Source organism: Nycticebus coucang, chromosome 17 (genome assembly GCF_027406575.1).
Source record: "Nycticebus coucang isolate mNycCou1 chromosome 17, mNycCou1.pri, whole genome shotgun sequence".
Taxonomy (NCBI): domain Eukaryota; kingdom Metazoa; phylum Chordata; class Mammalia; order Primates; family Lorisidae; genus Nycticebus; species Nycticebus coucang.
In genome coordinates, this window is record NC_069796.1 from 51,583,814 (window position 1) to 51,608,128 (window position 24,315).

Below are 24,315 nucleotides of genomic sequence, written 5' to 3' on the forward strand. Positions count from 1 at the left end.
AGTTAAAGAACATATTGGTCACAGTTGCATGGGTATCCTTTTGGTATTTTCTTTATGTATTTAAACATACACATGCTTTTTAAAAAGTTTTGCTTAAATTAACGATACTATGTATGTTATTGGGAAACTTTTCTCCCTTAAATGTCTCAGACGTTTTTCTTTGTCAGCACATATACATTTAACACATTCTTTTAAACTGCAATGTAAGGTCCCATGTAAGAATGGTCTGTAATATAATTTTTCCCTTTGATGACCCTTTAGGTTATTACCAGCTGTTAGTGTTCAACCAGCAATCTGTTTTGGTTACAGCCATTTCTATGTGCTTATGTGAGATTAGCTTGGTTTTTGGATCCAGGTTGTAAAAGAGATGGTGATGGGATCTCTCCTGTTGGTTGAGTAGCTCTAGGAAAAAGGTGTGAGGTGACATAGGTGGGCAGCTGGGTAGGGAGGATGCCAAGGGGCTGGGCAGTGGTAGGGATGCCACCACACTGGGATGCCCTGACCTCATACGACATTCCAGATAAGAAGCTAAGAAAGGGACCCCAGAAGTCACACAGCTAGCACCTCTGTTCACCTTTCTCCCAAAGCCCCAGACCAGTGGCACCTAGAATAGTTCCTCCTTTAACTGCGGCAAGCTCATCTTTGTCACCTGCTGGGAATGGTCTGTAATGCCTTGAGAAAAAAGCACTATTTAAAACACTGGTCCCTCTCAGAGTCCTGCATGTGTATTGTAATAATCTTTGGATTCCTTCCTTCCCCATCTCCAGGCACATTGTGGACTTCTTCCTGATTGTCACTCAGCTGGGATTCTGCTGTGTCTATTTTGTGTTTCTGGCTGACAACTTTAAACAGGTAGGATTCTGGTTTAAAGAAAGAAGGAAAGAGAGAGAGAATGGGAAGGATTGAGTGAAATTTTTGTTTAGGATTTTTTCCACGGTGGTTTTGATCAACAGAAGATTTAAGGTTTTACCATTTTACGTAGAACTGTGTCTTTTATTTGATTCTCTTCTAAAGACCCAGGGCTTAGAAAAACCTCCCCATGTCTTGTCTGGCCCTGTCTTAGGTAAATCTGATCACATGCAGCTCAGGCAGTTGGGTTGCTGATGATCATGAAGACCTCCAGAGACGGAGCCTTCTTGGGGGCCTGTTCACACACCTGAGCCTTCACTCAGGAGTTTTCCCCCGTGGAAGATCCACTGGCCTTTGTCATCTGGGAGGCTTTTCCTTTTACTTCCTTCCCCTCATTCTAGGTGATAGAAGCAGCCAATGGGACCACCAACAACTGTCACAGTAACGAGACAGTGATTCTGACCCCCACCATGGACTCGCGGCTCTACATGCTCTCCTTCCTGCCCTTCCTGGTGCTGCTGGTCTTCGTCCGGAGCCTCCGAGCCCTGTCCATCTTCTCCCTGTTGGCCAACATCAGCATGCTGGTCAGCCTGGTCATGATCTACCAGTTCATCGTTCAGGTATGAGCCTGGGCCCTCCCTCATCCTCCTATTAAATACCAAAGGGACAAAGCAAACAAGTAAGTGTAAAATATTAACAGTTATATGTGACTTATAGTGTATTTAGATTAGAGATTTCAACTTCCCCACTGTTGACATTTGGGACAGAAAGTCCTTTTGGGTAGTGACCTTCCTGTGCAACAGAGGACGTTCAGCAGCATCCCTGGTCTCTGCTCCTTAGGCACTAGTAGCAACTTCTCTTCCCTTGTGGCAATCAAAAGTGTCTCCAGACATCACCAGCTGTCCCTGAGACTCCCCGCATTGAGATCACTGGTTTAGCCTTTTCCCAGTTAGGTCCCAAGGCATGCTCATCTTTGTCACCTGCTGGGAATGGTCTGTGATAGCTCTACAGACCATTAATACACATGGTTAATACGTGATCATTATGCACAATTGGAAAATAGGGGAAAATACTAAGCTGTAAATAAAATCTTTTCTTTTTCTAATTTGTATTTAGAGAAAGCAATTCCTTACCAACTCCAATTTTTTATATTTGTCAAAATCACAAATTTACTTATTGTTCCACCCCTCACTTAGACCTGCCTCCACTTGGGGGCAGGTCTCGGGGGTAGTATGAAAGAAAACATCCATGTAGATGTGAGTAGATGATCAGGCAGAGAAACATGTGCCCTTAAACATGTGGCTGTTTGTGAAATAGACAATGCATTTTGCCATGCTTCAAGAAAAAGGGAAAAAGTAAAAGCAGGAAAATAAAAGCATAAATGAAAAGGTATTTAAATTTTGTTCCTCAAATAATTCATTCATGCACATTTATTAAAATGCAGACAACACAAATGCCTCTTGAATATCACACCTCACATCAAGTCTCCTCCCAGGGAGCTCTCGGTGTGATGGGTCTGTCTGAGTCTAGATCCCATGAATGCATTTGCACACATGTAAGTAAATAGCAGTGAGTTTTCAACCGTGTGCCGCTGCCCCTGTAGGAGGATCTTAGGGGTAACATGAAAATTTTTAAAAATCATGAATTAAAATGGTTTTGAAAGAAGTTCAAAGAACAGTAAGTATATTATTTTTTTTTTTACTCCTTTTTTTTTGATCAACGTAATTTAAGCGTGCCATAGAAGTTTACCTATAGGTTCAAGTGTGCCATGAGATAAAAAAAGGTTGAAAAACACTGGTATATAGAAAAGTATATGAAATAAAAATAGATTTGGGTTTTTTTTAAGCCTAATATTTAAAAATTATACATAGTATTCATCTACTTTCTTTTCCTCTGGGTACCCCTTGAAAATGCCTGAGAGAGCTTTCCAGGTTAATATACTCGGTTCTGCTTCATTCTTTTAATTTTTATTTATTTATCTATCTATTTATTTATTTATTTATTTTTACTGCTTCATTCTTTTTAATGGAGATGTAGGATCCCAGAGAATAGATGTGCTGCAGTTTATTTGCCCTAACCCTAATCAGGAGACTAGCACTGGTCATTGATAATTTTTAGTATCAATATTAAGGTAATGAATGTTCTTATGCATTTCTTGTTGTGGACATGTATAAATACTTCTCTAAGTTATTTATCTAGAGTATGCGCTTTCACAGTTTTTACACTGCCATGTTGCTTTTTCCAAAAGCTATGTACTAATTTTGTAGAGGCTCCTTCTGCAGTATGTGTCTGTTCCCACCCTCACCAACACTGGATATATCAATCTTTTTAATTTTGGTCAGTCTGAAAGGTGAATGTTACTTCATTTTCACACAGTCTGCTTCATAGTGACCCCGTCACCCATGGATGTGGTTTCTAGGAGAACAGTGTGTCATAAAAACCAGGGACTTCCTATACTAAGGAAATGACATTATGACTTGAGATTAACTTTATCCTCAGTGATCATTTGCTGTGCTTTCCTTGTTCTGGTAAGTTGGACAAGTGACACTTATTGACTCGTCTTCTGCAGAAATGTTTTTAAAAACATAAACAGCTCTCCATGTCCCATTTTGTTTAATCTTTTTAATTTTTTTACTCACCACTCTACTAACGAGAATACATTCCATTTTTTATGGGACTAGAGCAGTGGTTCTCAACCTTTCTAATGCCATGACCCTTTAATACAGTTCCTGTGGGTCACGGCCCACAGGTTGAGAACCGCTGGACTAGAAGAAGGGCCTATGAATGCACAGTTGATTATTTCCATCATCAGACCAGGAAGGGTAAATAAACCCATGATTTCACATTGTAATTAGGGCTCTCAAGAGTGCCTAGGCGATGCTGCAGTGGACACTGAAGATGAAGTCAGTGAGGCCACCTCTTACATATACACAGAAACACATTTAATTTTAAACTATGCAGGTAGCTGGACTATAGTGATTGCCATGATCAGAGAAATGAATGAAATTCGAGTTATTCCATCTCAGTCCCAGGTGACTGGCAGTATCCATCCAGAGTGATGTCTGCGTGTAGAGGCAGCCCTGCTCATTTCTTGTGAGCAGTTCCGAGCTCTGGGCTCAGCACGTGCTGTCTGCCCCAGGTGCATCACAAAGGAGGAGCTTCTCTGCGTTGGAGAAGTCACTGCCCGTAGCATTGTGACAGCTTCATTTCTGTGTGGCCTACAGCTAAAGATGCTCCCTCTGAGTCATTTTGGTTGCCGCTCTTTGTGGCGGCTGTTCTTTTTTGGCATATTTCCCTGCTTTTCATGAGCATCCCTCTGCTGTCCAGTGCTTCTGAATGTTTTCCCTAACATTCTTGTTCTTGTTCCCTGCACTCATGCCACTCGTTGTAGGCAGCAGGCCACGGGTCTCCCACCTGAGTCATTTCCCTGTATCTTCAGCTTGTGGATTGATGAATGGCACAGTTCTGGGCAGAGTTACTTGCCTGGAGGGACCTTCCAATGAATGTTTTATCACTACATTTCCTTAATTTTGAGTTGCACTGTTTCACAGTTATAACGATTCCAAAATTGGAGTACATCTTTCAATCCACATGTACATTGAACTGCATTTTCTCAAAAAGTTGTTATTATTATTACTGATTGTATACGTCCTCACTCAATGTCATTGGTAGATTCTTGGAAATGATGTATAATGAAAGTACTTTTTCCCCTCATCAATGTTATAACAAAATAACATTGAACGAAGTAACTATGTGTCATTTGAATTAAAGTCACAATTTCCAAGAACCTATCTACGACATTAAGTGAGGACTGACTGTATTGTAGAATTGGGGAGGTCTGTTGATAATGAGCTGATTTTGATTTGCATGTTTCTTTGTAAATTAAACTTTTCCCATTTAGTTGATTGGGTTATAAGTCAGTAGCAACCAGTAAGTATGTAGAATTATATTTCTTTGGCTAGTCTCATTCCCAAACTATCCCCAAACATGTATTGTGAAATTCCCTATGTGATACCTCAGCTTGATCTGACGTATGCACCTGGGCAGGAGTTATCCACTAACCAAGAGATAGTACCTGTTTCCAAGAACTTACGTTTCATTTGTGACTCAGGAATGATTACAGAACAATCTTTCTCTAATGTCTCATTGTAGAGCTTTAAAAATACCTCTTAGTCTGTTTTCATTTTAGGTATTGAAATGCTTCCTTTAAAGAAGCCTGACATTTGTGAGTAGGGGTCCAAAGAAAAGTATTTATTTTTATTTTTTATTTTTCAAAAGACTATAGTACAGTTGTTGTGAAATCTTTCAAAGAGAAGCCTATTATAGAGATTAAGAATAGCTTTCCTTTTGTTCTCCTGATATTATTCTGTCACCTTGTTAGCAAATACTTTGTATTTATCTAAAGACCTATGTAGTTAAATCAATTTTAAAACATTGTAAAAGACAATTTTAAAATCCACTTTTATTTTATTTTATTTATTTTTGAGACAGAGTCTCAAGCTATTGCCCTGGGTAGAGTGCCATGGCGTCACAACTCAGAACAACCTCAAACTCTTGGGCGTAAGCGATTCTCTTGCCTCAGCCTCCCAGGTAGCTGGGACTACAGGTGCCCGCCACAACGCCCAGCTATTTTTTGGTTGCAGTTGTCATTGTTGTTCAGCAGGCTCAGGCTGTGTTCGAACCCACCAGCCTCGGTGTATGTGGCCAGCGCACTACCCACTGAGCTATGGGCACTGCCAATCCACTTTTATTTTAATCTAAGCAATGTGTGCAAGTGGCTTAAAAACCCAGATTTCAAACCCAGTCTTCAAACCACCTTTCCATTTGATCTGTTACTGGCTGTTGAGTGGAGGATTTTGTGACTATACCTCCTTGCTTGTGCAACCCTACATTGCACCTGCAGTTAACAATTGCCTTGGGGGTATTTCCGCCTATTTTGCCAAATAATTGCCATTATTCCCAAACAATTGCCATTTATTCTCAAATGTTTCAACACTCCTATTGTATACATCTCAGTACTGTTTTCCAAGTACTCAAACTCAGTGCTAAGAATTTTTTAAAGAAGAAGAAGAAAAAAGGAGAGAGAAAGAGAAAAGTGGAAAAGACCCAATATAAAAAGTTACCACTTTCCTTTCCCTTCCAGATTTATCTGTGTGAGTGGCATGTAGTTGTATCATAGTCAATATATAAATCAAAAAATTTTTTTCTTGCTTTTATTTCATAAGCAGTTTTTCATGCTCTCCTTAGTTATCTCAATTTTTACTTTTCAAATAGTGCATAATATTCTGTGATGTTGGTTTGTGGTTAATTACTTAACTGGTCACTTGTTTGGGAGCATTTAGGTTGTTTCCAGTAACTTTGTTAAATAGTTTTGTCAACTTTTTTCTTTTGATTTTTTTTTTCTGCTTGGATTAAATTTCTAGGGATGGGATTAACTAGTGAAAGAATATGACTCTTTTATGCCCGCTCCAACATTTGAATTTTTTTTAATTTAGATATAAAGAATCTCACTTCGTCACCTTGGGTAGAGTACCATGACATCACCAGCTCTTGGGCTTAGGCAATTCTCTTGCCTCAACCTCCTGAGTAGCTGGGACTATAGGCACCTGCCACAACACCCAACTATTTTTTTGTTGTTGTTGTTGTTGCAGTTTGGCTGGGACTGGGTTTGAACCCACCACCCTTGGTATATGGGGCTGGCACCCTACTAACTGAGCCACAGGTACCACCCCTGAATTTTTTTTTTTTTTTTGAGACAGAGTCTCACTATGGTACCCATCTGTGGTGTGGCATCACAGCTCAGAACAACCAACCTCCAACTCTTTTTGTTTTTTTGCAACCTCCAACTCTTGGGCTTAAGTGATTCTCTAGCCCCAGCCTCCCAAGTAGCTGGGACTACAGGCGCCTGCCACAGCACCCAGATAGTTTTTTGTTGTAATTATTATTTAGCAGGCCCGCTCTGGGTTTGAACCTGCCAGCCCCAGTGTAAGTGGCTGGCGCCCTAACCACTGAGCTACCGGCACCAAGCCTGAATTTTTTATAGTACATTAGACTAGTCTTTCCCCCAAGACAAATAGGGTATGCTCAGCCTGAAGAGAAAAAAAATACAAAAGCTATATGTCCCCAAATCATCTGTCAGGTATCAGACTTTTATCCCCTTAGAGAATCTTGGATTTATTAAGATTCCCTGATCTGATTTGGGGTTCAAATCTTGAATCTCTGTATAGCCTTTTGCTTTGTTTTGCTTTCTCTTTCAGAGGATCCCAGACCCGACCCACCTGCCCTTGGTGGCCCCCTGGAAGACCTACCCGCTCTTCTTTGGCACAGCCATTTTTGCATTTGAAGGCATTGGGATGGTAAGAGTTACACTTTGTTTTGGGCCAGCGTTCTCTGGTGCCCTTGGGGTCCTTGAGGTCAACTTCAAGGACTGTTGAAGAAGCACTGTTAGAAATTATCTTCTGAGAGTTACTAGCCAGTTAATGGGTAGTGTTTCAGGGATTTTACTGAAGTTTTCTAGCTTTAACGTTTCAAAATAAATTATATGTCATTTTTTAACATTTACATTTGAGACCCCCTCCATTGCACCCTCACCTCCTGTACGTGCAGTGAGGAATCAGTAACATGAAGTCTGGAGTCAGACCGATGTGGGGTAAAAGTCCTGGCTCTGCCATAGGGTAGCTGTGTGATCTTGTTTGTGGACTCACCTCTCTGAACTTTTATTGTTTGCTCCTGAAAAGTGAGCTTAATAAATAGTAGTTGTTAGGATTAAGTGAGATATGTACAAAGTGCTTTGCACAGTCCTTAAGACATGGTAAATGTTTAATACATTTTTATTTTTATTAATAACATTATTTATTTTATTATTGAATCAATAAATGTGTGAATAATTTCTCTGCCATGGAACATTGATGTGGTGTCTTTTCTGTATGTAAACAAGTGGCCCTCACTCTAAGCTCAGCTTCCCCCATAATTGCTATGATTTCACCCAAGTTTTTTCCTTAAAGGGAAATCTGCTACTCAATTGTACCTAATTTGATTTTTATTTATTTATTCATTTATTTTTTATTAAATCATAGCTGTGTACAATAATGCAATCGTGAGATACAACGTGCTGGTTTTATATACAGTTTGAAATATTTTCATCGAACTGGTTAACATAGCCTTCATGGCATTTTCTTAATTATTGTGCTCAGACTTTTATATTCTACATTTAGTAAATTTCACCTGTACTCTTCTAAGATGCACTGTAGGTGTGGACCCACTAATTGCCCTCCCTCCACCCATCCTCCTCTCTCTCCTCCCCTTCCTTGCCCCTTTTCCCATATTTATTTATTTTTATAACAAAGATAAAAGTTCTTTTTTTTTATGAGACAGAGTCTTAACTTTGTCACCCTTGGTAGAGTGCTGTGGTGTTACAGCTCATAGCAACTTCAAATTCCTGGGCTCAAGAGATCCTCTTGCCTCAGCCTCCCAAGTAGTTGGGACTACAGGCACCCGCCACAACGCTCCGCTATTTTTTGAGATGAGGTCTCGCTCTGGCTCAGGCTGGTCTCGAACTTGTGAGCTCAGGCGATCCACTCACCTCAGCCTCCCAGAGTGCTGGGATTACAGGTGTGAGCCACTGTGCCCAGCCTAGAATTCTTCTCTGAAGAAAGTTAGTAGCTCTCTTGGCCAAGGTTTGACAATGAGAAGACTCTTCTCCTTTCTTGGCATTTTTTTTCTCCCTATTGATTTCCCTAATACTGTATTTTACTTTCAAGAAAATCTGGAAGTTGGGCAGGTTTTTTGTTTTATTTTGTTTTGTCAAAATCCTGAGATCTTGTTGATGCTCTGATGTTTTGAGGGAGGCTTCAGGGATTGATGTAAAGCATTGATTGTCTTAAGGTTGGCACATTCTCCTGTCCTCTTTCTTGGGGCTTCTGGCTGCCCAGGGAGGCTGTCTGACCTTCATCCACAAGCATGAAGGGTTTCCTGCTGGGGTGGGGGCTGAGTGGGCCTCTAGTGAAAAGGAGGTGCCAAGAACTCAGGACTGGAGTGAAGAGGTGGAGAAGGTGTAAAAGATGCCCGGAGACTCTGTGTTCTTAAGGGACATTGTACTGGGAATTTGTATCAGTTTTTTCTTCTAACAGCACAGTGCAGAAGTTGTTCTCTGCTTTGTTTCACTAGCCAAGGCTTGGAAGCATGGTCATTCTGTAAACGTCCTCATCTGGTACTTCAAGATTTCTTTGTATCTTTTTTCTTTACAACACAGAGAGGACTCTGCAGTTTGGACTTTTAGTTCTGGATTGAAGGGTTGTCTTGCGTGTCAGGGTGAAGCACCAGGCTGCACACTGCATGTTCATGGTGCTCTCTGCATCTACAGCACTGTCCCAGGCCTGAGATAGGACATGGAGGAGATGAGCACCCTGCCTTTTGGCTCTTTGTACTCTTGGTATTAAGCAAATTGATGGTTAAGTTTAGAAGCTGTTTCTAGTGAATGTGGATTAACTGGAGCTTGAGACCCTGGAGCTAATGGCGAGGGATGCTGAGGGTCAGAGGGGGCCACAGAGCTGTGGTGCCCCTCGGAGCCCCAGGCCTGCAGCAGGGTCTTGGAGTTGGGTATATACAGCACAGCACAGATGTGCCATGCCTCATGGCCACAGGCACAGGAGGAAAATGAATGTAACGACAAGATCAAAGATAATTTGTGGGGCTGCTAGACATTGCTCTGTGCTGTTACTGGCAGTTAGCTGGGCCACGTGCAGTGCAGGTGATAGCAGATTGTGAACCACACCTGCAATTTTCCCCAGCCCCATGATCTTTTTATTATTATTATTATTATTATTTTTATTAAATTATAACTTTGTACGTTGATGCATTTATGGGGTTCAGGATACTGCTTCGATATACAATGTGAAATGCTTACATTGAACTAAGTAACACATCCATCACAATTATACCCATTTCTTAATAGTTTTGAAATGTACCATTGCATCATGCACATTAGCTGAGGTCCCCCCAGGTACCCTCCATCCTCCCATATCCCCCTTCCCCTCCGCTCTCTCTCTCTCCTCTTCGCTTCTACTTTCTAAGCCCCACGATCTTATCTGTATAAAGGGTCTTCACTTTTGCCAAAGTTAAAGAATATCTGTTATGATGAAGGAGGCAGCAAAGGTCAATGGTGCCTAAACAGCAATCTAGAAACTGAGCTTTGTTAAGTCTCTAAGTCTTGAGATTCTCTATTGAGTCATTGTATCTTCTGTACCTCAGTTTCTCTAACTTGGAAGTTTAAATTTTCCCTGCTGGTAGCCTCCCCTATTGAGCTAGAGTGGCAGTTTTCCCTGGCCTGTATTTTGCACACTTTAGACAGCTTAGGAGGAGGCTGTGATCTCAAATGAGGTGCCAGGCCAGTGTGATGTGAGAGGGCCTGTGGTCACCATGTATTTGCACTCACGGGATCCCACAGCAGGAGGGCCGAATGCTGGGCTGAGTCAGGAGTCCTGGAGTCTAGTCCCACCTAACCCTCACCTCTTAGGACTTCCCAGCCAGACAGTGGGCTGTGGAGTCCCCTCCACTCCCGAGAGTATAACTTCTGATGAAACCACTTTGATTCATTTGTCTAGTAAAGAACAGATATGCTTTTGGGAATTCTGGGGATAAAGAAGTTACTTTTTTTCTGAGGACATTAAATTATTTTTTTGGCCATTAATTTTGCTTTTTTTCGGTACTTTCTCTCCCCTCTCACTTCTTTCTTATAGGTTCTGCCCCTTGAAAATAAAATGAAGGATCCCCAGAAATTTCCACTCATCCTATATGTGGGTATGATCATCGTCACCGTCCTCTACATCAGCCTGGGCTGTCTTGGGTACTTGCAGTTTGGAGCTAACATCCAAGGCAGCATAACCCTCAACCTGCCCAACTGCTGGTACGTGATGGGGGAGGGACACCCAGGGGCACTGGACATTTGAAAAAATTAATGGGTCAAAGTGTGGATTCTTCCTCTTACCTCTTAAATCAGCCCACTTCACTCCAGCCTATCGCTGTCACCATCCCCTAGGCCAGCCTTCATTGCCACTGTGTTTTGATGAGTGATTCTTGTGGAGACTGCTGCTAATGCCACCCATTGATCAGCTGACTGATATGCCATTTATTCCTCAGAAATCCTAAGTGCAGAAGAGCCATGTTATCTAGTCTGTTCACTTTATACCATCCCGGATAGATGGGGAAGGGGGAGGGCAAACCTGCATTTAGTTACCAGCTCCTGCCATTCCTTGCCCTTGACAGTTGCAGGCTTGATGTGTAGGTGGGAGCGTCTCACTGTGGACGAGGGGCTGTCGGGAGTCTTTTGTACCTCTCTTTCATTGGAGGCTGTATTATAGAGAAATGCTGAGACATACTGAAATGCTTTCTAAAAAGGTGGGTGTCCTAGGGTGCGTGCTAAGCAACCATGCTGTTTTGAAGATTAAAATCTCATTGTGGAGGATAGCTGTTGGCAGACTCTGAGGAGCTGGTCGAGTGTGCCAGGGACCAGAATAACCTTTCAGTCCAGCCTGGCTGATCTGCCTGGGTGTACTCTCTAGACCTCTAGTCAATGAGACTTTGGATGAGGACATATTGAGCAAATTGAGAAAAATATTTATTTGTTATGTCACCATCTAGCAAGGGACATCCAAATCAGGGGTCAGAGAATCAATTTAGTTGTATAGCCAGCATAGTAGTAACCCAGAAATGGGCCATTGTTTTCAAAAAAGTCTTTCTTTGCTGCCTGCTTTCATTATTTTTTATTTTTAATTGATACATAATAATTGTGCATACTTATAAGGTATGTATGCTATTTTCATACATGCATACAGTGTGTAATGATCCAATCAGGGTAGCTGGCTTATCCGTCTGCTTTTACCTTTCCAACTGTTCCTGCCCTTCCCAAGAGAGAAGAGTCAGGTGGTAGCTCAGTGTCACTGTGTCCCCTTTCCCCAGAAGATATGTGGAGTGGGAACAGCAGAAGTAGCCAACATGCTCTGAAGCCATAGATTAGCCCCTGTCTTCTTTCCTGACACCCCAAACCCATCTGCTGGAATCATTCTGCTGCCATTCAGGTGCATTTTTGGGGGCTGTCCCTGCAGGTATCATTTTCCCAATTTCAGACTTCATAGTACTCCAGACTTCATAGTACCTCATAGGGTGTTGGCTGCTCCGTGTTTAATGATAGAGCCACCAGCTGATTTTTCCAAGGACTTTTTATTGTCTATCCCTGAGCAAGTTAGACCAAACTATGTCTTTCTAAGGATGCTCTCCTGCTTAGGGCACAAGAACATCTTCTGGGTGTTAAGTTGAATGTAGAGAAACAGTGCACATTATACACACAGCTCATTACTGCATGTCAGTAGATCCTCAATAGGCAGGCCAGGTGGTTCTTGCTGCTTAACACATCTGGTTAAGGGTCTGGTTTGAAGTGGAGCTTTACTTAGGAGTCCCTTTAATGACCAAGTCAGATGTATAAGCACTTACCGATCAGAGACTTCTCCTCTACGGGGGTGATAAGATAGGGAAATCCCAGGGTGAGTTAGCAATCTCCCTGGGAAGCTATGCTGGGAGCAGAAGGTGCCTTGGTGAAGAGGAAAGATGAATTCTGCTCCTGCCTCTTGGATCTGCCTGGTCATTATCTGATTGTAGGAAGTGCTGAATTGGATGGGAAGGATATAAATAGGCTTTTTACGTTTTAATTGTTTTTATTTTTAAAAGATACATGCCCATGGCAAAGATTCCAAAAGGTAGAGAACATTAACCCCTTGTCCTACCCCAATCCTTAGGCCCCACTTTGAGCATTTTCCATTTCAGAGACAACCATATTCCAAATTTCTTATGTTTTATTCTGAGATATTTAGTGTATGTAAGATTGTCATATGTCTATGTAAAGGAGTGTTTTCCCCATCTTTTTTCTTTCTTTAGAAAAATTGTAGCACTCTGTAGACACGATTGCCTGGTGCCTTTTTCACTTAATAGTATAAATGAAGACAGTTGCTCATCAGCGCCTGGAGATCTGCCTCATATGTTTTAACAGCTATATGGGGATACCCAGTTGCCCACTGGTTGAAATTTAAGTTGTCTTCCAATCTTTGCTTCTTAAATCGTGCTGCAAGGAAATACTTTGAATGTAAGCTTTTGTGTACGTGTATAAGCACGTCTGAAATATAAATTCCTAGGTGTGAAATTGCTGGGTCCAAAGGACATGTGCACTTGGTAGGTGTCACCTAATTGCCCTGGGGCCATTTTGCACTCTTCCTGGTGATGTATAAATGCGCCGAGCAGCCTTTGAAAGTATCCTGGCTCTTTTGGCAGGTTGTACCAGTCGGTGAAGCTGCTGTACTCCATCGGGATCTTTTTCACCTACGCGCTCCAGTTCTACGTCCCGGCTGAGATCATCATTCCTTTCTTTGTCTCACGCGTACCCCAGCGCTGCGCATTAGTGGTAGACCTGTTTGTGCGCACGGTGCTCGTCTGCCTGACATGTGAGTAGGAAACAAGTTCATTGCCTTGTTTGTTTTCTACCCCACGGTGTGCATGAGTGAGCGCATGTGTTATAGTGAAGCTTCCTCTGCTGGGTGAGCAGAAAACTGCCACATCCTATCACTTTCTGAGCCGAGGATGTCCAGATGGTGACATCAATTATTTATACGTGTACTCTAACAGCAGTTTATACATGTGAGATGCTGTAAAGATGGTCACAATTCGGAATGAACACATACAACTAATATCCCATAGAAAATAAGGTAAAAACCTGAGAGAGAGCCTTTTAATCCATATCTGTTAACAAGGGCGCATTTTTGCTTATTTTTCAAATATCATTTTTCTAGTGTGGCAGCCTAGTCCTTATATTTCATTTTGAACCTGTATAATACTATTCTAGGCACTTTTAGGTGTTGGTCTTACTAAATATATGCAGAAATTTTCAACTGCTTAATCTAAGTATAGATTTATCATTGGGTATTTTACTGTCCTTCCCCTAACCCCATGCTAAGAGGTGTGAGTTAAAATAGTAAAACACCCTATTTGCTGTGGGTTGAAAATTGGAGTAAATAAAAAAAGAAAGTAAATTCTCTTTTCTATTTTCTTCAGCTTCTATAAGTTGATAGACTAGAGAACTTGTGAACAAATTGGTCTATAATATCTAATTTAAATTCTAGGCAATTTGCTTTTCAAATTTAAATGCATATAGATTTCTCTTTTATGCACTCTATTTGGCTCTTTTCTTTCTTTCTTTCCTTTTTTTTTTTTTAGGTTTTCTTTTTGGGACAAGAACTTCTTCATTATGTTGAGACTTCTCTGGAGATTTTCTAAAATTATTCAATTTGAGCTTCTGTCTTTGGAATAAAGATAGATCTGTATGATGGTTTTTATTTTATTCAGTATTGAATGTATCAGGGATGAAGGATGTGCATGCTGTCTAGCATTTGCTTGCAGTCAGACCTCCAGGCCCTCTCCTAGACCAGGCTTTAGAAACAGCTCATACAGCAGCTAATCCAGGGCCCAAGATTATCTGAAGCCAACTGCTGTTCTCAGAGCAACTGAAAAGGACATGGTACATTCTGTTTTCCAGCAAATGGCCTTAGTGTATTGGGCTTGGGCTCTAGACTCTAATGCTGTCTTGTGCCAGCAACTCCCAACCCTTAGATCATGGACTAATCAGTTCTAAGTAAAGGAGACAGCTTCTGCCTGTACAGTGTTTACAGTGTCAACCCTGAGGGTCCAACTCTTGAATCCAAAGGGTGCTAGAGGAAGGATGGGGATAGGTCAAGTAATTTGCTTCTTTTTTTCAGAGTGGTTCCTCTAGAAAAAGTAGGCCTATCGCTGAGTGAATAGCTCCTGCTTCCTGTTTAGTGGAGCTGGGGCAGTGACATGAGCCTGAATCTTCTTCCCCCATAGCATATGCCACGCTTCCAGCCAGGTTTATCTCCGCTGTGCCCCACAGCAGGCAGCTGTCTTTGATTCACAGACCTTGTCCTGTCCTTAGGTGTCTCTTGGTCTTGGCTTCACTCTTCCTGGCTCTGTCTGTTGGTCTTGTCTCCACACTACAGCATAGGTGCTCAAAGGACACAGGCTGCTTTTGATCCTCAAGCGCATGAGGTCGTTTTTCCTTTCTCCTGTGATCTCTTGGGATTTAGCACTACACTGTCCGCATACTAAAGAAGGTGGCCCCTTCATCTCTGAGAGCATTCTGGCCTCTCTTACTTTCCCTGGAGACTTTGAAGTCATTGTGAGAATCATTAGAGCCATTTTATTGCGGCAGCAACTGGAATGTATTTCAGTTTATTTTGCTCTTGCTTCTCTGTTCTTTCAGACCTTTCAGCACAAAGCTGATTGGGGTGTGATTTTAGATCTTTGATGTAGCAGATTTTTTTCAATTATATCCATACATTTTAATGGCCATTTATTGTGTTGCTCTTTCTGGTGTTTCTCTATCTTTTTCCCCAACTTTCCTCCCCTTCCTCACCCTGCATCTCCAAGGAGAATGGGGTGATTTGGTCTGGACTTATATCTTTTTCCTACCTTAATATTCAACTTTCTCACCCCTCCCTACAGCCCCCCAAAATTTCTGTGGCTGAGGCCTACCTTTTGATGCTTAATTTCAGACTAATAAAGGAGACGAGAGGAGGGGAAACAAGCATTGCAGAGAATGGTGCTCTTTTCATTATGATTTCATATAGGACAGCATTTCCTCCCAGCTCCTAGTTTTGGAAATGCAGATTTAGCGATTGCTTATGTCCAAATCTTGTGTAGAAGACGCTGGAAGAGCCTGGCTCCATCTGGGGGAGTAGGGAGGAGAGGATGAATTGTTTTTTTGGATTCCTTGGGGGCAATCACTTGCTATACAACTATTCCTCTTGAGAAACACCTTACTTGAGTTAGGAGGATTTCAAAAACATTTTATTAAAGGTGTAATAACATAAAACTGTGTCAGCTAAGAGACCTGTTCACCCTTGAACACAGCTGCAAGACATTCCAGGCAGTCAGAACTTTTAGAGCAGGTGTCCTCAAACTGTGGCCCACGGGCCACATGAAGGGGTGTGAACTGTGTTTGTTCCCGTTTTGTTTTTTACTTCAAAATAAGATATGTGCAGTGTGCATAGGAATTTGTTCATAGTTTTGTTTTTTTTTAAACTATAGTCTGGCCCTCCAGTGGTCTGAGGGACAGTGAATTGGCCCCCTGTTTAAAAAGTTTGAGGACACCTGTTTTAGAGCAGGAAGCTTGCAGGTCCACGTAGAGCGGCAGCTCAGAATCTTTTGGCCTTTTAGATGTTTAGACTTGAGACTGCAGAGAAGAAGGGCAGCATCATTAATTAGCTGTGCAATTTGGGGCTCCCCCTGCTAGGAACCCTAACAAGGCCCTGTAAGATAGGAAGGGCGTCTGATTGCTGAGGTTTCTTCCAACTCCAAAATTTTACGTAGCTACTTTGAATTTGATTTTAAATTTCTACAAAGGTATTGCTTTAAAAAAAAAAAAAAAGCTAATGTTAAAGCATTTGGGAATAAAAGTAGTAGAAATTCTTACTATCTTACTAACTTAACAAAGTAATTAGGATTTTTGTATTTTATCTTCTGTACCTTAATTTTCATGAGTGCATTGTAAAAATAATTCCAATCATGGTACACATATAACTTTGTCTTTCGGATTTTATTTGATCTTATATCAGGAATATACATATTCTTCATTAATAACTTCTTAAATACATGATATTAAATTTTACTGTGAATAATATTTACCAAAATACTCCTTGGACAGGTAAGTTGTTACCCTTGCTTTCATTAATTCTTTATTTTTATCCCCCCAATCAAATTTTATATCTGTCCAAGACGAATATTAATTTTAGACAGGTATCTAGACATTTAAAAGTCACATGGTAGGTTTTATCAGCGTTGATCCTAATAAAATAGAAGAAAGAACTCCCCAGCCCAAGAGCACCAAATGTCTGAGGTATTTCTGTGAGTGTATATTTGTTCTTGTAAGTGCTTTCTCTTTTCTCATGCATAAGTCAGCTCTTCCTGATGCTGGTCCAAAACCACAGCCCCAGGATCCCAGTCATTTCCTTCTTTGAATATGACCGTTTGCCTCAGGTTGCTTCAGCAGTTTAAAGATCAGATTCTTAGGACCTCTTAGCCTGAAAGGAACCTGTTTTATAATTCCGTTGGAGCCCTCTTGAGAAATCGTGTGGTCTGGTTTAGGTGTCCCCAATTCCCTCCCTCTCTGTACATGGCGCAGCTGAGCTCCTGTAAGAGCTGTGGAACTGCAGTTAGTATGCGCTCTTCCTCTTTAGATGGGGGTGTTTTGTTTTTTTGCTGTTTGTTTTTTTTTTACAGGAGGAGTAAGGTAGAGTAGGGTTAGGTGTGTTCTCAGTTGGCCGCTTCCCTAGGTCTCTATTTTATTAAGTTAAAGACATTTAGCGCTAGAAGGGGTCTTAGTTGCCCCTATATCTTCCTAAGTAGTTGATTACTTTGCCTCTGTGATTAAGTTAAAGCCATTTCAAATGGCAAAACAGGCACCCCTGCTACTGAACTCTGGGGGATTTTTCTGCTAGTTTGGTTTGGGCATCCTTCTCTTCCCCTTCCCTTACTGTGGTGGTGGAAGGCTCATTCTTCTTGCTTGGCTTCTCCATTGTCAGTCTTTAGGGTTCAGTTGTGATGTCCAGTCCAGCTAGGACAGGAAAAGGGACTTCCATTTGCAGCCCTGTGGTCTTAGATTTAAGAGAAGAGAAAAGTTTGCCTCTTTTTAAAATCTCTATTAAGAATTTTCTTTTCCTCTTTTTTTTTTTTGAGACAGTGTCTCACTCTGTAAGTTCAAGTTCACTTACCCTCAAACTCCTGGGCTTCAGTGATCCTTCTGCCTCAGCCTGCTGAGTACCTGGGTCTATAGGCACATGCCACTGTGCCTGGCTAATTATTTTAATTTTTGTAGAGAAAGGATCTTCCTATTTTGCTCAGGCTGGTCTCCAACTCCTGGCCTCAAGTGATCCTCTCACGTCAGCTTCCCAAAGTGTTTGGATTACAATCATGAGCCACTGCACTTGGCCTCCATTAAGAATATTTTTATGAGGATAATAGACAGGGGGTGGAGCAAGATGGCAGCCGAGTAACAGCTTCCCTGCAACTGGGCATGGTGAGTCTGGGGAGATCTGGCATCTCTGGCTGGTGGGATCTACCTATAATCATCCCTTTGAGGATACAGGCAGTCAGCAAGGGACTTCTGGACCTCAAGAGGAGGACAAAAACAGTGGAAAACTGGAAAGTGGTTGCATGTGTTCGATTGACCTAATCCTGCCAGCAGCTGTAAGTACAAGCAGCAGTGAGACTACAAACCAGAAAGGCCTTACCTGTGAACTGTTTCAGTGTTTTAGGACTTGGCACTCAGTTGAACTGCCTTGGGGAGAGCTTCAGCAGGAGTGTGGAGAACTTTGGGCATTGTCTAGGGCCCCAGACTGAGCTGCTGAGCTGGACAGAGCTAATAGTATTCAGCTGTGGGCCGCAGGGAGCCAGTGTGAGAGAACTGCTCCAGCAAGCTCCACTCTCAGGGTCTCAGAGCAAGGATGGTGCAGGAGCTAGTAACCTAGTGACTGAGCAGCCTAAAGGTGGGGACTGAGCTGCCTTACAGCCTTAACCCTCAGGGGCAGAGTGAGACCGGTTTTGGCACACTAGAGCCTTGGGCTGTTGCCCTGGATAGAGTGCCATGGCGTCACAGCTCATAGCAACCTCAAACTCCTGGGCTTGGCACCGCCTGGACCTCCATAAGAGCTGCACCGTGACGCTCATCCGCTGGGCCTCCGCATGCCCTGACCAGGAACTGCGGGAACCGCGTAACCCTGTGTCCTCCCTCCCGTACCCTCCCTTCCTCCACGCCGGCCCACTCATCTGGCCAGGTACTCTGGTAGCCGGGTGCCCTCCAAGCCCTCCCTGCCTCTGTGCAGAGCCCTTCTCCTGGCCAGAGACTGCTGGAGCCTTGGGCTCTCTGTGCCAAAGTCACTGGGCACCAGGCACTCCAAGAACCGTGCACACCACCTTCTGCCCTGTTGCTGGATCCAGGTGTATCACACTCCAGAGCTGCTTCCATAACCAGAACTCCCTGGCTGGGGCAAACCCAGAGGAACTACACAGGGCCACTCCATACAAAGATCCAGCAAAAATAGAGTGATCCCGCTGAGGTCTAATCTTGGAGAGAAACCTCCCCAACTCTGAGGACGGCCAGAGCCAACGGTGAAAAATAATCATGAGGCAAAATCAACAGAAAAACTCTGGCAATATGAATAATTAGAGTAGATCAACTGCCCCAAGGATCAATGGGGCAGACACAGCACAAGATCCCATGCACAAACAAATAGCTGAGATGTCAGAAATCGAATTCAGAATCTGGATAGCAAATGAGATCGAATCAGAATTCTAAGCAGTAACCCAAAAGATATCTCAAGAATTCAATGAATTCAAAGACCAAATGACCAAAGATTTTGACACATTGAGACAAGAAGTTGCAGCCCTCAAAGATCTGAGAAACACAGTTGAATCCCTCAGTAACAGAACGGAGCAAGCAGAAGAAAGGATTTCTGACCTTGAAGACAAAGCTTTCGAACGCTCCCAAACTCTCAAAGAGGAAGAGAAATGGAGGGCAAAAACAGATAACTCTCTCAGAGAGCTCTGGGATAATTCAAAGAAAACCAATGTTCATCGTATAGGGATCCCTGAAAGTGACAAAGTGGCTTCACAAGGCACAGAGTCTCTTCTCCATGAGCTTATGAAGGAGAACTGTCCAGACATGCCAAGAGATTCTAAAATTCAGATAGCAGACAGTTTCAGAACTCCAGCACGAATCAACCCAAATAAGACATCCCCCAGACACATCATAATCAACTTCACTAAAGTTAATATGAAGGAGAAAATTCTGAAAACAGCTAGACGAAAGAAACCATCACCTACCAGGGCAAAATATTAGAATAACTGCAGATCTCTCTGCTGAAACCTTTCAAGCTAGAAGAGGATGGTCATCCACCTTTAATCTCCTAAAACAAAATAACTTTCGACCCAGGATCCTGTACCCAGCTAAACTGAGTTTCATTCATGAAGGAGAAATTAAATACTTCAATGACATTCACATGTTGAAGAAATTTGCCATAACTAAACCAGCTCTCCAGGATATTCTCAGACCTATCCTCCACGAAGACCAGCATAATTCTCCACCATAAAAGTAAACCCACCCAGAAAATTTTGATCAAATTCCAACTTCCACAATCGCAAAAGGATTAAAAATGTCCACCGGACTCTCGAAAGGCTTATCAGTATTCTCACTTAATGTGAATGGTTTAAAGTGTCCTCTAAAGAGGCACAGGTTGGCTGACTAGATACAAAAACTCAAGCCAGATATCTGCTGCATACAAGAATCTCATCTTACATTAAAAGACAAATATAGACTCAAGGTGAAGAGATGGTCATCTATACTCCAGGCAAATGGAAAGCAGAAAAAAGCAGGCATTGCAATCCTATTCGCAGATGCAATAGGCTTTAAACCAACCAAAATAAGAAAGGATAAGGATGGACATGTCATATTTGTTAAAAGTAATACTCAATATGATGAGATTTCAATTATTAATATTTATGCACCCAACTAAATGCACCTCAATTTATAAGAGAAACTCTAACAGACATGAGCAACTTGATTTCCTCCAGTTCCATAGCAGTTGGAGATTTTAATACCCTTTTAGCAGTGCTGGATAGATCCTCCAAAAAGAAGCTAAGCAAACAAATTTTAGATTTAAACTTAACCATTCAACATCTGGACTTAACAGACCTCTAAAGAACATTTCATTTCAAGAAAACTGAATACACATTTTTCTCATCAGCCTACAGAACATACTCCGAAATCAACCACATCCTAGGCCACAAATCTAACCTCAGCAAATTAAAAAAAATAAAAATGATTCCTTGCATCTTCTCAGACCATCATGGAATAAAAGTTGAACTCAATAACAACAGGAACATGCATACCCACACAAAAACATGGAAGCTAAACAACCTTATGCTGAAGGATAGATGGGTTATAGACAAGATTAAGAAGGAAATCACCAAATTTTTGGAACAAAACAACAATCAAGACATGAATTACAAGAACCTGTGGGATACTGCAAAGGCAGTCCTAAGAGGGAAATTTATAGCACTGCAAGTCTTCCTCAAGAAAATGGAAAGAGAGGAAGTTAATAACTTAATGGGACATCTCATGCAACTGGAGAAGGAAGAACACTCCAACCCCAAACCCAGTAGAAGAAAAGAAATAACCAAAATCAGAGCAGAATTAAATGAAATCGAAAACAAAAGAATTATACAACAGATCAATAAATCCAAAAGTTGGCTTTTTGAAAAGATCAATAAAATAGATAAACCTTTGGCCAACCTAAGCATGAAAAAAGAGTAAAATCTCTAATTTCATTAATCAGAAATGGTAACGATGAAATAACAACAAACCCCTCAGAAATTCAAAAAATTCTTAATGAATACTACAAGAAACTCTACTCTCAGAAATATGAAAATCTGAAAGGAATTGACCAATACCTGGAAGTACGCCACCTACCAAGACTTAGCCAGAATGGAGTGGAAATGTTGAACAGGCCTATATCAAGTTCTGAAATAGCATCAACTATACAAAATCTCCCTAAAAAGAAAGCCCAGGACCAGATGGGTTTATGTCAGAATTCTACCAAACCTTTAAAGAAGAACTAGTACTTATATTACTAAACCTCTTCCAAAATATAGAAAAAGAAGGAATATTATCCAACACATTCTATGAAGCAACATCACCTTGATCCCCAAACCAGGGAAAGACCCAACAAGAAAAGAAAATTATAAACCAAATCACTAATGAATATTGATGCTAAAATACTCAATAAGATCCTAACAAACAGAATCCAACATCACATCAAAAAAAATTATACACCACGACCAAGTGGGATTTATCCCAGGGTCTCAACTTACGTTATTTTATGTTTGTTGGTATTATATGTCAATCTATAAATGTAATTCAGCACATAAACAAACTAAAAAATAAGGACCATATGATTCTTTCAATTGATGCAGAAAAAGCTTTTGATAATATCCAGCATCCCTTCATGATCAGAACACTTAATTGGTATAGAAAGGACATTTCTTAAATAGAGGCCATCTACAGCAAACCCAACCCACAGCCAATATCATATTGAATGGAGCTAAATTGAAATTATTTCCCCTCAGATCAGGAACCAGGCAAGGTTGCCCATTGTCTCCATTGCTCTTTAACATTGTAATGGAAGTTTTAGCCATTGCAATTAGGGAAGAAAAGGTGATCATGGGTATCCACATAGGGTCAGAAGAGATCAAACTTTCACTCTTCGCAGATGACATGATCATATATCTGGAAAACACTAGGGACTCTACTACAAAACTTTTAGAAGTGATCAAGAATACAGCAATGTCTCAGGCTACAAAATCAACACACATAGATCTGTAGCCTTTATATATAACAACAATAACCAAGACAAAAAAACAGTCAAGGACTCTATTCCTTTCACAGTAGTGCCAAAGAAGATGAAATATTTGGGAGTATACCTAACAAAGGACGTGAAAGATCTCTACAAAGAGAACTATAAAACTTTAAGAAAATAAATAGCTGAAGATGTTAACAAATGGAAAAAAATACCATGCTCATGGCTGGGAAGAATCAACATCATTAAAATGTCTATACTACCCAAAGCAATAGATAATTTTAATGCAATTCCTATTAAAGTTCCATTGTCATATTTTAAAGATCTTGAAAAAATAATACTTTGTTTTATATGGAATCAGAAAAAAAACTCCAATGGCCAAAACATTACTCAGCAATAAAAACACCCCAGGAGGAATCACGCTACCAGATCTGAGACTGTAGTATAAATCGATAGTGATCAAAACAGCATGGTATTGGCACAAAAACAGAGAAGTAGATGTCTGGAACAGAATAGAGAACCAAGAGATGAATCCAGCTACTTACCGTTATTTGATCTTTGACAAGCCAATTAAAAACATTGGGTGGGGAAAAGATTCCCTATTTAACAAATGGTGCTGGGTGAACTAGCTGTCAACCTGTAGAAGATTGAAACTGGACCCACACCTTTCACCATTAACTAAGATAGGCTCTCACTGGATAAAAGATTTAAACTTAAGACATGAAACTATAAAAATACTTGAAGAAAGTGCAGGGAAAACTCTTGAAGGAATCAGCCTGGGTGAATATTTTATGAGGACTCCACAGGCAATTGAAGCAGTATCAAAAATACACTGCTGGGACCTGACCAAACTAAAAAGCTTCTGCACAGCCAAGAACATAGTAAGTAAAGCAAGCAGACAGCCCTTAGAATGGAAGAAAATATTTGCAGGTTATACCTCCGATAACAGTCTAATAACCAGAATCCACAAAGAACTCAAACATATTAGCAAGAAAAGAACATGTGATCCCATCTCAGGTGGGCAAGGGATTGAAGCCAAACTTCTCTAAAGAAGACAGACGCACGATCTACAAACACATCAAAAAAAGCTCATCATCCTTAATCATTAGAGAAATGCAAATCAAAACTACTTTGAGATATCACCTAACCCCAGTAAGAGTAGCCCACATAACAAAATCCCCAAACCAGAAATGTTGGCGTGGATGTGGATAAAAGGGAACACTTCTACACTGCTGATGGGAATGCACACTAATACGTTCCTTCTGGAAGGATGTTTGGAGAATACTTAGGGACCTAAAAATAGACCTGCCATTCAATCCTATAATTCCTTTACTAGATGGAGAAGCATGAATCCTATGTACTCAATTTTGATATGAGGACAATTAATGACAATTATGGTTATGGGGGGAAGCAGAAAGAGGGAAGGAGGGAGGGAGGTGGGGCCTTGGTGTGTGTCACACTTTATGGGGTCAAGACATATTGCAAGAGGGACTTTACCTAACAATTGTAATCAGTGTCACCTGGCTTATTGTACCCTCAATGAATCCCCAACAATAAAAAAAAAAAGTTAAAAAAATAAAAATTAAAAAAAAAAAAGAAAGTATCAACTATTTCAATTCATGGACATAAAAATTATTTAGATCTTTAATTTCTCAGCAATGGTGTTTAATATTCAGTATACAAGACTTGTACTTCTATTAAATTTAGGTCTTAATTTTTTATTGTTTTTGATGTTATTGTGAATAAAATTGTTTTCTTAAAAAAAAAAAAAATTCCTTTACTAGGTTTATACTCAGAAGACCAAAAATCACAATATAACAAAGACATCTGTACCAGAATGTTTATTGCAGCCTAATTCATAATTGCTAAGTCATGGATGAAGCCCAAGTGCCCATCGACCCACGAATGGACTAGCAAATTGTGGTGCATGTATACCATGGAATACTATGCAGCCTTAAAAAAGATGGAGACTTTACCTCTTTCATGTTTACATGGATGG

At 41.0% G+C, this 24,315-nt stretch overlaps 1 protein-coding gene across 6 annotated transcripts in view; it reads left to right on the forward strand.

Annotated features, from left to right (window-relative positions):
• The window catches only part of SLC36A1 (solute carrier family 36 member 1), a 53,746-nt gene that overhangs the window by 18,931 nt on the left and 10,500 nt on the right, over positions 1 to 24,315 (forward strand). For 5 of the 6 annotated variants that reach the window (XM_053567104.1, XM_053567103.1, XM_053567101.1 and 2 more), the window contains 5 exons: positions 768 to 852; positions 1,251 to 1,469; positions 7,107 to 7,205; positions 10,587 to 10,753; positions 13,168 to 13,337. In XM_053567104.1, coding sequence (XP_053423079.1) covers positions 768 to 852; positions 1,251 to 1,469; positions 7,107 to 7,205; positions 10,587 to 10,753; positions 13,168 to 13,337 — 740 coding nt within the window. Of the gene's footprint in view, positions 1 to 767; positions 853 to 1,250; positions 1,470 to 7,106; positions 7,206 to 10,586; positions 10,754 to 13,167; positions 13,338 to 14,106; positions 14,203 to 24,315 lie in introns of those variants that run through there. The other variant, XM_053567105.1, reaches the window with a different exon arrangement.